The sequence below is a fragment of the Poromitra crassiceps genome (genome assembly GCF_964638095.1).
Source record: "Poromitra crassiceps genome assembly, chromosome: 11".
NCBI lineage: Eukaryota > Metazoa > Chordata > Actinopteri > Beryciformes > Melamphaidae > Poromitra > Poromitra crassiceps.
The window spans coordinates 36,709,222-36,722,509 of record NC_139643.1 but is presented as its reverse complement, the minus strand read 5'-3'; the positions used below and the strand labels follow the sequence as shown (position 1 = coordinate 36,722,509).

Sequence of the window (13,288 nt, the reverse complement as noted above, 5' to 3'; positions counted from 1 at the left end):
TCATACACAGGAAAAATGAAAAACATAAACTACATTGTCAAAGTAACGACTCGGCTACCAGCAGCGTAGTGTGCTCATGTGCTTATGAGAGATGTTGTGCATGGGATCACATGCAAGGGGTCCATGAGAGGTCAGCTGGGCGAGTCACCCCTGACTAGTAAAACAATGCTATTAATATTACAAATTCACTGCTGCAAAATAGCCACAGATAGGAGCCATGTGACTTAGACAGTTTAGACAAGTTGAAGTTAGCTGTTAAAAGATGAGAACATGGACACCAAAGTCATCCACGTGTCCCCAGTAGATCATTATTGGCTCCACTGCTCCAAAACATGTTGAGAGTGATCATAGACATTACAACTCACATTATACAAATAAGAAGACTGGGACCTTTTCCTTTTAGTCATAAAAGTCACAAAGGTTTTTCATTATATGGCCTGTTGACTATGAAGTACGCTATTTTGACATCATATTTTGTTTATATTTTACTAATCTCTTGACAAAACTGCCAGACTTGACTGTATGTATCTCATTCGTATCATCAGGATTACTTATCGTTTTAGAGCTACTACAAGTTATGATTTTCTCTCTTTTGGGTTAATCAGTAGCCTACAGTAGTCTTCTATCACTCATCATGGTGTATGCTGAATTGCATGGAGCACCATAGAAAACAATCTATCTGGGACACCTGGATGATTTTGGTGTCTTTGTTCTCATCAAAATGTGGTCCTTTGACGTGGAAGTTGAGACTCCTTCACAGCCTCTGCCTCCCTGCCTCCAGGTGTTGTATGTGGTGGTGTGGTGCGCTGTGTTCTCCACCCTCCACGTCTTCATGACCATCACCGACTACTGGGTCCTCTGTCTCTCCGTCAGCCTGGTCTCAATCGTCCTCACCACGGCCGTCATCTTCATCCTGCACCACAGTAACAAGGAGGTGAGGCGCTCTGTGTGGTGTTGGTGAGAACCATGGTGACAAATATTACATTTTAACTATTGAAACTAAACTGTCCAACTATTCTGCAGAAACTGACATTTGGGGTAATTAATTATTAGCCCCAGCTGGGTGGAGTTTGGCAAGGAATTTAGGGGACTTTGGATTTTGAACTTACACACAAAATCAAAGCAAAACCAACTGTCCTCTGTGTCACTTTGTTGAATCCTGTGAGTCAACGTCTATTTATACAGTCTATGGTCAACAGTTGCAACATTTCATGGAGACTGCTGTAAAATCCACTACTGTAGTCCTTTATTCAATGTTGATATAAGTAGGCTAGTGTAATGAATAGGGATGTGGTGACGATATGATTCTATACGTGATATGGGGTTCACGATTCGATACAATCCCGATCCGATCCGAAAGTTCAATGACAACAAAGTCTGTGCAGAATTATGTTTATTTCTGAGCCACAAATCTTCCCAGCAATGACATTGGCTTGGTAGAATGTAAACAAGAATTTAAAAATACCATTACAAAGTGGCAATAATATAATTTGTATCGAGAGCTTGTGAAACTGCGATGGGCAAGCGGTCTCATTTCTACAGCAGAACAAAATAGAGCTAATATCGCAATTAATTTTTCAACATTTTTGTATTGCGATATATTGAATTTCATTATTGTCCCATCCCTAGTAATAAGTATAAATCTCTGATTAAATGACTGATTCCTAAACTTCTACCTGTGTCCGGTCAGATCAACATGAACCTTGATGTTCGGCTAATCCAGGTGAATGAGAGGATGGTGAAGCACAATCTGCTGGTGGGCGTGGCCGACTGGGTTCAGAACTGCACCGGAAAACTGCAGGTACTTCCTCTAAAACCCAGTGACGCACTGACACTTTGGCACTGACCCCATCCAATGGCTGCTATACAGTAGCCTACACATATGGTTCTCTATTGGAACCTGCAGATTTCACTGACTGACACAAAGTCACAGAAAAAATATATATATTTAGAGAATATTCCAAGGATCCACAAGGGATTTTTTTTTTTTTTTTTTTTACAGATGGTAAATGCTAGGGCTTGTAATGAAATCGACCTTGTTTTTTGCAGAAGTAAAGACATTTATGTGAAGTAATACATAATGTGCTTGTAATCAAATTTGTTGCATCCATCTCTCTCTCTCTCTCTCTCTCTCTCTCTGTCTCTCTCTCTCCGTCAGCTGTACTGTGTGTATTGGGATATGGCCTGCTGTTTGAGAACACTGACTGAAACTCTAGAAGAGAGGAGCGCTGAGGTGAACGAGACCCAGGTGAGTGAGTAAAGTACATCTGTCATTTTGTCTGTACTGCTGCTCTATTGATTTGTGCGTGTGCCCCTGTTAGTGTCCTCTTCAAATCAATAGAAACAGAATTATCTGAATGGTTGAGAGGACTTAGTACCCCCCTTACCCCAACCCCCCCAGAGTTGATTTAATAGAAAGCGGACAAACAGAAGTTAGCCTGACTTACACTTTGAAGAGTAATATTATATTTCGTGGGCATAACTTAAAACGATCTCATCTCACTATTTTACCAGAAGAAACTGAAGAAGCGAATGGCCCATCTGGTCCTTGTGACCGAGGTAGCGGCTGCTGACCCTGAGCTCAGGGGCCCAGAGGAGGAGAGGCCTCTGCTGCTGGAGTCGGGCCGCAGTACCTCATCCAGCCAGCGGGAGGACTCCAAAATCACCACCAGCTACAGCCTCATTCCTGACACAGCGCTACCTGCTCAGGTGGGAGGCATGGGATAATTTCTGTCATTTTAATGAAATGAAATAATGTTTAGGCGTTTCTGGGCTTGTTTCTCTGGGCACAACAAAGCCAACCCACCTGACACTGATCCACCATATGAATGGTGGAGCCAGAGCATGATACATGGTAGGCAGGCAGCCCGCACCAAAAATGAGGATGAGAGATTCTCTTGTGGGCTGATGATCTATTAATTTTGTCCTATGTCTAAAAGGTAGGACTTCATGTTATGTTCAGACTGAAGTCATTGTATTTTGTGCCGATATTCATTATTCATTATTTTATTTTTCATAACAAGAAATTACAGGTAGTGTTTCCCTGGTAATTTTATTCTCATCAGGTGGGAAAGCCTCAGCAACAGCATTTAGACAAACTCTTATGGAAACTCACAGTCACAATACAAAAGATATTAATTTAGGTGCACAAGCAGCTCCTTAAGGCAGGGTAACTCACCTCATCTATTTAAAGGTAGAGACAATTATGGGCTTCATTACTACCTTTAAATGGATAATTATTTTATGAAATAAATAAATTAGTCTTGAAGAAAGAAGATCCCGCACACTGCTCTTGCTCAGCATCACCATTTATTGATCATCACACAAAGTTCCGGGCCTCCTGGACCTTCGTCAAGTGTTTTGTATATAAAACACATTCTAAACACTATATTCTGCACCCTATCGCGGGCCGCATCTGGCCCCCGGGCCACAAGTTGAGTATCACTGTGGTAGAGGAAAACACTTTCAATACCATAATGTCATTCTCTATATGGAGTATGAACACACACTGATGTTATATGTGATGTGACTGTGTTCCTTCCTGCAGGCCAAAGCCCACCAGCTGCTCATGACCTACAGTGCAGTGTACGTGAAGCTGCTGGTGTCCGAGCATCTGTCCGGCCCCTCACAACGACACCTGCTGCCCCGGAGGAACCACTGCAGCACCGCCTCCATCTGCTTCTGCCAGTACATCAGAACCAAGATCCTCCCATAAGAGACGTTGGGAAACTCCAGGAACTTGGGGGGACTGGGACTATTTTTGTAATCCAGGGAATATCCATACTTTTTATCAGAGCTGCACAGCATACTGTAGGGCTGGGCGATAATGGACAAAATCAAACATCACAATATTTTTTTACCAAATACCTCAATATCGATGTTGCAACAATATTGTAGGGATGACTATTGGTGCTTTCACAAAATAAAGGCAAATAATAGGATGGCTAGAACAGTGTGGTAGGTTCAGAAAGCCTTTAAAACCAGGCAAAAACAACACTAATACTATGCCATCTCACGATATTACCACATTCAAAATCTAAGACGAGATCTAGTCTCATATATCACATTATCAAGTAAATATCTATATATTGCCCAGCCCTAGCACAACAGTTACACGTGTTGATATATGGGTTAAATGCCTTGCTTAAGGGAACCAGGACAAAGGAGGGAGCCATGTTACCTGTGCAGAGATTCAAACCCTCCCCCCTCTGCTCTCTCAAGTCTGCTTCTGTGTTTGCACCTCCTGGATCGTCACCCATCTTTTCTGCCCAAAGTACTGCACACCCGACACTCTCACAGTGATAACACGGGTTCATTCCTGTTGCTGTACAGACAGTACAATATTTGTGTATCTCTTGCGTACATGACAATCATGGTTAAATTATTTTGTACAAATAATAAATATAGTCTAGATTCTTGTGATTTGTCCATTGCAAGTGTTTCTGGCAGTATGTGTGTCCTTATGGTGGAGTTGATGGCGCTTGACTTGGAGCATCTGGAGTGAAGCAATTTGTCAGAATAGAAAGGGAAGGCATGAGAGAGAGAGAGAAACCCATTGATGCACAATTTTTCCTGAAATACAGTTAGCATGCATTAGTTATAATTGTCATTATTAATTTATCATTCATTATGTAATAAATATTAACTTTGTAATATGTATGTCCCTACGCATACATATGTGTGTATATGTATGTATGTATGTATGTATGTATGTATGTATGTATGTATACATACAGTACATACATACATACATACATACATACATACATACATACATACATACATACATACATACATAATATGTGTGCCTAAAAGAACTCCAGTGAAGATTGACATGGAGGGGGCGCAGCAGCGTTGTCGCCTCACAGTAAAGGTCCTGGGTTCGATTCCCACCTGGGACGCTGTGGGCCTGTGTGGCATGTCTTCAGTCCCTACGACCCAGGTGGGTTATCTTGTCAAAAGGGCATTTCTGTGTGGAGCTTGCATGTTCTCCCTGTGCTCCCCTGAGGTTCTCTCCAGATAAGAACCCCCCACTAAAAAAATAAAAGAAGATTGACATGGAGCTGAGCTCGTACCCCGAGGAATGGGGCAGGGTCTAATATGGGCGTGGCCAAATGTAAAATGGGCGGGGCCTGTCATATGGCTATCGTAGGCTACTCGGTTACTGAGACAAACAGCACCATCTGCTGGACGACTGGACCTATTCTCATCAGAAGGAGGGAGGGCAGGGCAGGGCAGGGCGGCGTGATGTGTGACGTGGCACGGGGGGCGGAAGAGCCTGTTTGTGTTTTGGTTCTAAGGGGAAGTTGCGAGAAGAAAGAAAGGAGGAGACGTGATCGGTGTTGTTGAAATAATTTCTTGGTTCCACAACATCACATCACCGCAGTGCCCCGGCCGGGTCCCGTGTGTAAATACTGCCGCGGTGGTATTTAAAGTTCTAAACATCGTCTGGCTCTCAGGTAACGTTAGCGTGGCATGGATCGAGTTCGGATGTTAGCTAGATTCCAGCTGGCTGTCAGCGGGACTAGCTTGCTCGCTAGCTGACAGCTAACGTTGGTTCTATTTGATATTGAGAATGCAAAAAGATGCAGGCCTTCGCCACGTCTTGAGACCAGCCGCTCCTTTGCACTGTCTTTATGGTACCGTTAACGTTAGCCAGCGATGTGTGGGTCAGCAAGCAAGACAACAAGCTTCGCGATAGCTAATGGCTAAAGGGGTGGAATCAGGTCAGTGGGTGGACTGCTAACACTGCTAGCAAGATATGATGTTGTTTGTTGAGTTGAGGTTTGACTACACCCCGTTAGATAACATTACCTCAGCTAACCTATCCATTACAACATTCCCAATGTGATATGTGTATAATAATAACAACCAGTTTGTTAGCTAAGTTAAGGGGTGGCGTTACTGTTCTCGTCCTGTTGTATTTTATGGAAGCTTGTTTGGATGTTTTGCAGTAGCTGGCTGTGAGGCTAGCATTTTGCTGACCCGGCTAACTTTAGTTCGCAGTCACGCTAGCGTTAACGCTAGAGCAGATGTAACAGCTATTGCTGACACCAAACTAACGTTAGCGTTAAGTAGGTAACGTTGCTAAGAGCAAAACAGCTAACGTTAGCTAACCAGACAACAAAACAATTTGGAAAATGGCGTCCTCCTACAAATCAAAACAGACACATTAGCTGCTAACGTTAGCTTTTTGGTTGACTTGCGTTTGATTGCTGTCCCACTTGTTAAGTTAACCTAACGTTAGACAAATCCAAATGTTTTGTGAGTATTCCAGTGCTCTGCCTTTGTTGACAATCCAGATGTCATGAGTCCGAACAAAACGCAGCTGTTTTGCTATTGCAATTTCTAATACGCACTTGTTTTCCTGTTGCATGCTCACACCCGACTTCAGTCATGACACCCGGATGGCTTTCTGTCCCCTGGGGCTTTTGGTGTAGGCTATGTGGATGGTAGTTTTCATCCCTGTATGTTTCTCTTCTAAGAAACCAGGGCAAATAATTTGACAGTTGATGGACTGTCGTTTGAAACCACTCCTTGTTTTATTATTGTTAATGCACAGCCTTTGCTATTGCCATAAATTAAGTGCTTAGACACAGATATGCCACTCATAAGTTACAAACATATAACATGTCCATTGTCCATTATATTGTCACCCCCCCCCCCCCAGACTTGTAAAACGGCAGCCACACACAGATCAGATGGCACAATGTTTATTTTGACATCTTCGCCTCTTGTGGAGCCTTGCACTTCATAGATCGCAAGAGCACCACAGGTGTTTATGCCCACTCAATCTCAATCTTGTTTTGAGCAGAGATGTAGTGTTAGGTATCCATTCACATATATGATTTGTCAAGAAGCATATCCACCTCCCGGACAAAGGGGCGAGGAGGAAATGTGTAGAGAAACCCATAATAACCAGTTTTCTGGTCTGGGATAAATTCCACAAATCTTGCTCATGACAAATAGAACAACCCTGTGTTGTATACAAATTAGTCAGCAATTAAAATTTAAATAAGTTACTAAACAATGCACTATAAGAATCCAAGGTATGTAGCCATACAGAGGTACTCACAGTTCTACGGGTTGAAGTAATGTGCGTAGGTGAATCTCTTGACTGTTGTGGGTTCATCTCAATGCTTCCTTTGGCTTCTGTTATGTGGTTGTGGTTGTGGAATGATTGCCTCACTCATAAAAGCGCTGTGTATAATTTTCTATAAATATAACACAGCCGCTAAGCTTGTTAGCCCGCATTAAATTACTTTCAGTAGGTTTTATTATTTCCTGACTCCTGTCTGTTTTTTTGTAAATTATGTCTATATACTTTGTGCTATCTTGAAAGAAAGCACGAAGCAGCTTATTGAATTTCCTGTTTAACACAGATATAGAGTATAAGGAAATGGCAGCTAGTCACGTTTTGCTACAATTGATTGGCTATCAGTTGACTTGTGACAGTGATGCAAAAATCCTACTGTTTATAATTAAAGATGTTGGGCTACTGATAAGATGCATATTTAACTACCTGTAAGCAAATATTCTTTGTTATAATTATCCTTGGCTGTAGCAGTGCTCCTCAAATTTTGAATCATGTCTAGAAAGGTGCTATAAGAATCCAATCATTATTATTTTATTTTCTGGTGGTAAGCATATTTTCTCTCTGGTGTCTTGCAGCAGAAGTCCTGATAGTGAAGTCTGACACGCAGGACAGCGGGGGATCTGACTACTGTAGGTCATGGCCAATCGGGGAGGAGCTACGAGACCCAATGGGCCCAATGCTGGGAACAAGATTTGCCAGTTTAAACTGGTGCTGCTGGGAGAGTCGGCCGTGGGCAAGTCCAGCTTAGTGCTCCGCTTCGTCAAGGGCCAGTTCCACGAGTTCCAGGAGAGCACAATAGGAGGTGAGCTCAGTCAGCTGGTCAGGCTGCTTGTCATAACCTGCCAGTGGGTTGTAGATCAAAGAGGTGATCTGCTTTAATTACAGATAGGGATGCACCGATCCACTTTTTTCACTTCCGATCCGATTCCGATACCTGAATTTGGATATCTGCCGATACCGATATTATGCCGATACCAATATTTTTCTTGAATATACAGTATAGGCAAAGATTTGGCCAATTCATTTTTTTTTATATATATCTTGCAAAAAGCAGACAAAATTAAGAAAATATACAAGGCAAAGAAGGATACTATTATACATGGGCAAATTACGGCCAGCGCTGGAATTGCACTTTTATTTTATTTTTTTCAATTCCAATCCGTTCCGTGAATTAGTGCCAATATCGGCACCCGATACCGATATTGGATCGGATCGGCCCCATCCCTAATTACAGACTCGTGTTTGTATCCGAAACATGTTGTTTCGACCCATTATGAGCTTCTTTCTAGAAAACGATCTACATTTGTACTTTAGCTGGAATTTAAGTCGGAAAATGATGGAGCTAAGTTTGTCCCACAAAATGGGAAGATTGATTTGAATTTGATTTATTCTTTTAACTTATATTTACATGACATTGTAAAGAGCATAATGGTATCGTATGTAGTTATTGCTATATCTATTGCTGAGTCACCTCTCACCTCCTATTCCCTCAGCGGCCTTTCTGACCCAGACGGTGTGTCTAGACGACACAACAGTGAAGTTTGAGATCTGGGACACTGCAGGACAGGAGCGGTACCACAGCTTGGCACCCATGTATTACAGAGGAGCTCAGGCCGCCATCGTGGTCTACGACATCACAAACGAGGCACGTTCACAACATGCATCCTTGACATAGTCCTGTGCAAAGTTGCCCCCCCCACCCCCATGTTTCCCTCCATATCAGTTGCACAGATTATGCTGGCCATGTATTCAGTGCAGCACTATACAGCTAGGCTTACTTCAGCAGTGTACAACTTGTAGTTCAACCTGTAGTTAGTTGGTGCCCCTTGTCCTCTTTCCAGGAGTCCTTTGCACGGGCAAAGAACTGGGTGAAGGAGCTGCAGAGACAAGCAAGCCCCAATATAGTCATCGCTCTCTCGGGCAACAAGGCCGACCTCGCCAACAAGAGAGCTGTCGACTTCCAGGTCAGAGCAAATGGACTGTTTCTTACAAGCAGGCTTTTATGTTTTCCTTCAGGTTCTTTTGAATGGCTTTCCATTTTCCTTCAGGTTCTTTTGAATGGCTTTCCGTGTGTGTGTGTGTGTGTGTGTGTCTGTCTGTCTGTCTGTCTGTCTGTCTGTCTGTCTGTCTGTCTGTCTGTCTGTCTGTCTCTGTGTGCACACTCTAGTTATTGCATCCATTAACCTCTATTGCTAGCGTCCATAGTCTTTATGCCACCTCTAATTGTCTAACCTGAACCCATGCAAACATGTACGTGGATGGGCTGAAGGCTCATTATATTTGCTGTGTGTTGACAGGATGCCCAGTCTTATGCAGATGACAACAGTTTACTGTTCATGGAGACGTCAGCCAAGACCTCTATGAATGTCAACGAGATATTTATGGCTATTGGTAGGTGACTCTTGCCATATTTTGCCTGTGCATGTGTGCCAGTATGATAAACAGAGCCAGCTTGTTTAGAGTCAGAGTCAGTTTACTTACCATCTGCAGTAGAAACTACATTGGAGTTGGGCTGCAAAGAGCTTAGAAACATACATAACAAATCACACCGACAAGTGACAACATGTAAATACATTTAGATACTGTTTAAAAAAAAAGTAAGATAAAAAGAGACAAGTACACGTGTGGATAGGCCAGAGTCATCCAGCTCAAATGTAAAGTGCAGGATATTAAAGTACACAATAATAAAGGTGCCTATGCATAGAATCAGTATTACATGGATAACCATATCAGACATCTTGGTTCCAGTATGAAGTATATCCTCTGGTAAGTGAAAGATGAGGGGACAGTGGTTTATGGAAGTCATATAATTTGTCACTTTTGCCCAAATGCAAATGACATGTTGAAGTTTGTTTGGTGTGTGTTTTTTTTTTTTTTTGCCCTTCAGCCAAGAGATTGCCGAAGAGCGAGCCCCAGGCGGCCGGCGCCAGCACCGGGCGGAACCGGGGTGTGGACCTAACGGAAGCCGCCCAGCCGACCAAGGGTCCCTGCTGCAGTAACTAACGCGAAGAACGCCTTCTCCCCCCACACATCCTGTATAGCAGTAACTAATGTGACGGATCCCCCAAATGCCACTGCAGTTACTAATGCAACGTGTCCTACTCTTCTCCCCCATTTATGATCTGCAACACAAGTCAAGATGCCCCTGTGCCCCTTTTGTTGTTGCAGTAACTAAGTCAAGCCCCCCCCCATCTCTCAACATTGCCTCTGCGTCTTTTCCCCTCTTGGTTCTGCTGTTACTAGTTGAAGCCTCCCAATCTTTCTTTTCGATTTTCTTCCATCCAGCTATTTGCATCTATTATTATTATTATTATTATTAATGATACTGGATATTATTGACATTAGTGCCGCCTGCCCTCCATCATCTTCCTCCCCATGTGTTGATATGAGCAGCGTTGAGAGGCAGGGCTCTTCCAAGTGGTCTCTTCTCTTTCCTGGGATAGCTTTCTACTACTGCATTTCTAATACCAGTCTTATATTTTTGTTTATTTTTATGTTGTTTTTTTGTTTTCTAAAATTGTCGGAAATATGGATGCACGTATAACTACAAGGCCTAAAATGAAAAGGAAAAAAGAAAAGAAAACGGTCTTACCTTTTTTCTTCAGTAGCACAAAAAGAAATGTGTTTGAGAAGACGAGCGTGTTCTTGTAGAGTTGAGAAAGAGAGGGAAGACGGGGACGAAGAGCCAGAAAGAGAGGAATCCTAAGCTCCACATCTCTCTCTCTTCACTGGGACTTTTTTTTATCTGGAAAAAAAATGGTCGGTGGACTTTAGGCCTCTAGGTTCTCTCTCTCTCATTCCCTCCTTCTGCCCGCTGCTTTCTCACAAGAAATGCATCCATTCCACATGCTTTCTCTCACTGAGCCCAAAGTAGCACTAGTGTCAGCCCCCCTCTGTCCCACGCTGTACCAGCCTAAGGCCCCACACCGGGGCTAGAAGCAGTCTAGCTGTCCCTATTGGCATCGTGCAATGTTTCGCAGTATTTACTCTGTGACTCCAGTGTCTGCAAGGACCAATGCAGCACAACGTAAGCCCCCCTGCACCACCCAACCTTGTCCACAGCAGGGCTTCAGGGGCCTCCGAGGCACACCCACCACCAGTGACTCCCACCTCCCGCCTTCTGATGCAATGTCCTTTCATCAATCTTGTCTAGAGAGACCATCCCTCTGTGGTTGAAGTTGGGCCATTCTGCCTATAGGTCATTAGGTCAGCTGATACTCATTGTTCTGCCTCTGGGTGATTTGCTTTATGCAGACTGTATCTGTTGAAGTGTGTTATAGTTACTGGACCGCTGCTGTTTTTGCACCTGGTAAAAAAAAAGAGAAGAAGAAGCAGTGGCGGTGATAGTGAGTGGGGAGTTGCAGTTGCAGTAAGATCAGATGATGCTGGCATTACTCGCCTTGGAGACAGAATAATTTGTCATCCTTGTTTGTTAGGTAGTGCTTTAGAGTGTGTACGATGTGAGCCTGGACTGGCTGTCAGGTGATCAGGGATGCAAACTAGTTTCACCTTCAGGCGACAGTCACCTTTTTCATCCCAAAATAGGGCACTTGAGTGAATGTTTTATTTTGTGTCTGCCCTGGTATCTGTCACTTTTTTTCACTCTCTGACTTTGCATCCCTGGGTGATGAGTTACATCCATAGGATTCACTCACACATGCCCATTTATGTGTGTGTGTGTGTTTGAACACATTTGTACATGCACACACACATACAGTTGACTTCTTCCCCCTGAACCCCTCCAGACCTGTACGTCACTGTAAGCACACTGACACAACCTGTTACACCACTCCCTCACACACGTCATGCACACACTTGTATTCTTTCAACCCCACCCCCCTCAATGAAACATTGTTACATTTAGACACACACACACACGGTCAATAACTTTTTTGACAGGTCTGTCTTACTCATGCCTTGCACTAATGACGCTCATGAATATATCTTGTCATAATTACAGCCAGTGTGATATAAATATATATATAAATATATAAATAATATACTGTAAATAGGGTGTTGCAATGTAGTCTACTTTTTCGATTTACAAGTGACAGGACTAATGCTTGCTAGGGAGTTGTCTAGATAATCATAAAAAAACTGTACAGTTAGCAGAAAAAAACGGCTTCGCTCTGGGTTTGGAGTTTTGTTGCTGTTCCTTTTTTCACACAAATGGTTAAATTATAATCAGTGGTGGTCTTTATAAATGTATGTAGTGTTATTAACAAAAAATGAAATTGCATTTATTTAGTGGTCTGTCTTGTACCTTTTTCTCAAAAGAAAAAAATAATAATATCCAAACATTTTGGTTTCTATTTTTTAAACATCTCTTTCTCGCGTTTCACTAATTGTTTTGTTTTGTTTTAGTGGTATCAGGTTGGATGCCTTGTCCAATACTCCTCCCTGTAAGTATAGAACTGAACTTCCAGAGGAGTGAGGCAGAATACAAAACCGTCTGCCTCTCCTTAACATCTCAGTAACATTGTGACAACATTGTAGGAACAATGTAACAACTGTAAGCCGGCTCGCTGGTGCATCAATGAATAAATGAATTAACACATAATAGGGATGTACATTGTATGTTTCTTTTTGCCGTGGACACTTAATTGCAGCCGAAACATTTAAATGCAAGCATTTTACAGTACTGTTATGTAATGACCAAATAAATACTGAAATAAATTTGATCATTTATTATTGTACTCAAGCTGTGTGTGTGGATTTGGTGCTACAGTAGTTTGATTTATTTTAACATCTTTCAACAGCTTTTCTGTGGTGTATGTCTTTGCCCCGCCCCTACCACGCACCTTGATGATATTGATATGACATCTCTGTAATCTCTCACCTTTAACCTGACAAATTGTGGTCATTGATCCTCAGGGGGCTAATTGTCTGAATTGATAGACTGTCATGTGTGCCAGCCTAGACAACACCGTTTTCCTATTTACAATAAGTTGCTATTTCTAACATTGTAACATCTAAGTAACATTGATTTTTTGATACATTCATGTTAGTTGGTCCTAGTCCACTAACTGTTGTGTTGTGTTGCATGAAAGAAACTAACATGATTTATCACTTGGCCAAGTGATAAATATTATATAGCACCGGTGCTATTATGGCTCCGCATAAAACAACACAGCATTTTTTTTTATATATTACATTTGACCTTGACTCCTTGTCACAAATCAAATGGTTGCA

At 42.4% G+C, this 13,288-nt stretch overlaps 2 protein-coding genes across 4 annotated transcripts in view; both read left to right on the top strand.

Annotated features, from left to right (window-relative positions):
- tmem268 (transmembrane protein 268) overlaps positions 1-4,418 on the top strand; it is a 9,297-nt gene extending 4,879 nt beyond the window's left edge. Inside the window, exons 6-10 of one of the 2 annotated variants that reach the window (XM_083646441.1) lie at positions 782-934; positions 1,691-1,801; positions 2,159-2,248; positions 2,518-2,709; positions 3,548-4,418. In XM_083646441.1, the coding sequence (XP_083502567.1) occupies positions 782-934; positions 1,691-1,801; positions 2,159-2,248; positions 2,518-2,709; positions 3,548-3,715 (714 nt within the window). In that variant the 3' untranslated portion in view covers positions 3,716-4,418. Of the gene's footprint in view, positions 1-781; positions 935-1,690; positions 1,802-2,158; positions 2,249-2,514; positions 2,710-3,547 lie in introns of both variants that reach the window. The other variant, XM_083646440.1, reaches the window with a different exon arrangement.
- An 887-nt stretch (positions 4,419-5,305) lies between these two features.
- On the top strand, positions 5,306-12,792 carry rab5aa (RAB5A, member RAS oncogene family, a). 2 transcript variants are annotated; one of them, XM_083646368.1, is made up of 6 exons: positions 5,306-5,459; positions 7,675-7,898; positions 8,590-8,741; positions 8,938-9,060; positions 9,394-9,487; positions 9,984-12,792. In XM_083646368.1, the coding sequence occupies exons 2-6, from the start codon at positions 7,733-7,735 to the stop codon at positions 10,097-10,099; spliced, it is 651 nt and encodes a 216-aa protein (XP_083502494.1). In that variant the 5' UTR covers positions 5,306-5,459; positions 7,675-7,732; the 3' UTR covers positions 10,100-12,792. The 2 variants fall into 2 exon arrangements, with proteins under 2 accessions (XP_083502494.1, XP_083502493.1); XM_083646367.1 differs by having other exon boundaries at positions 7,672-7,898.
- Positions 12,793-13,288: the final 496 nt, after the last annotated feature.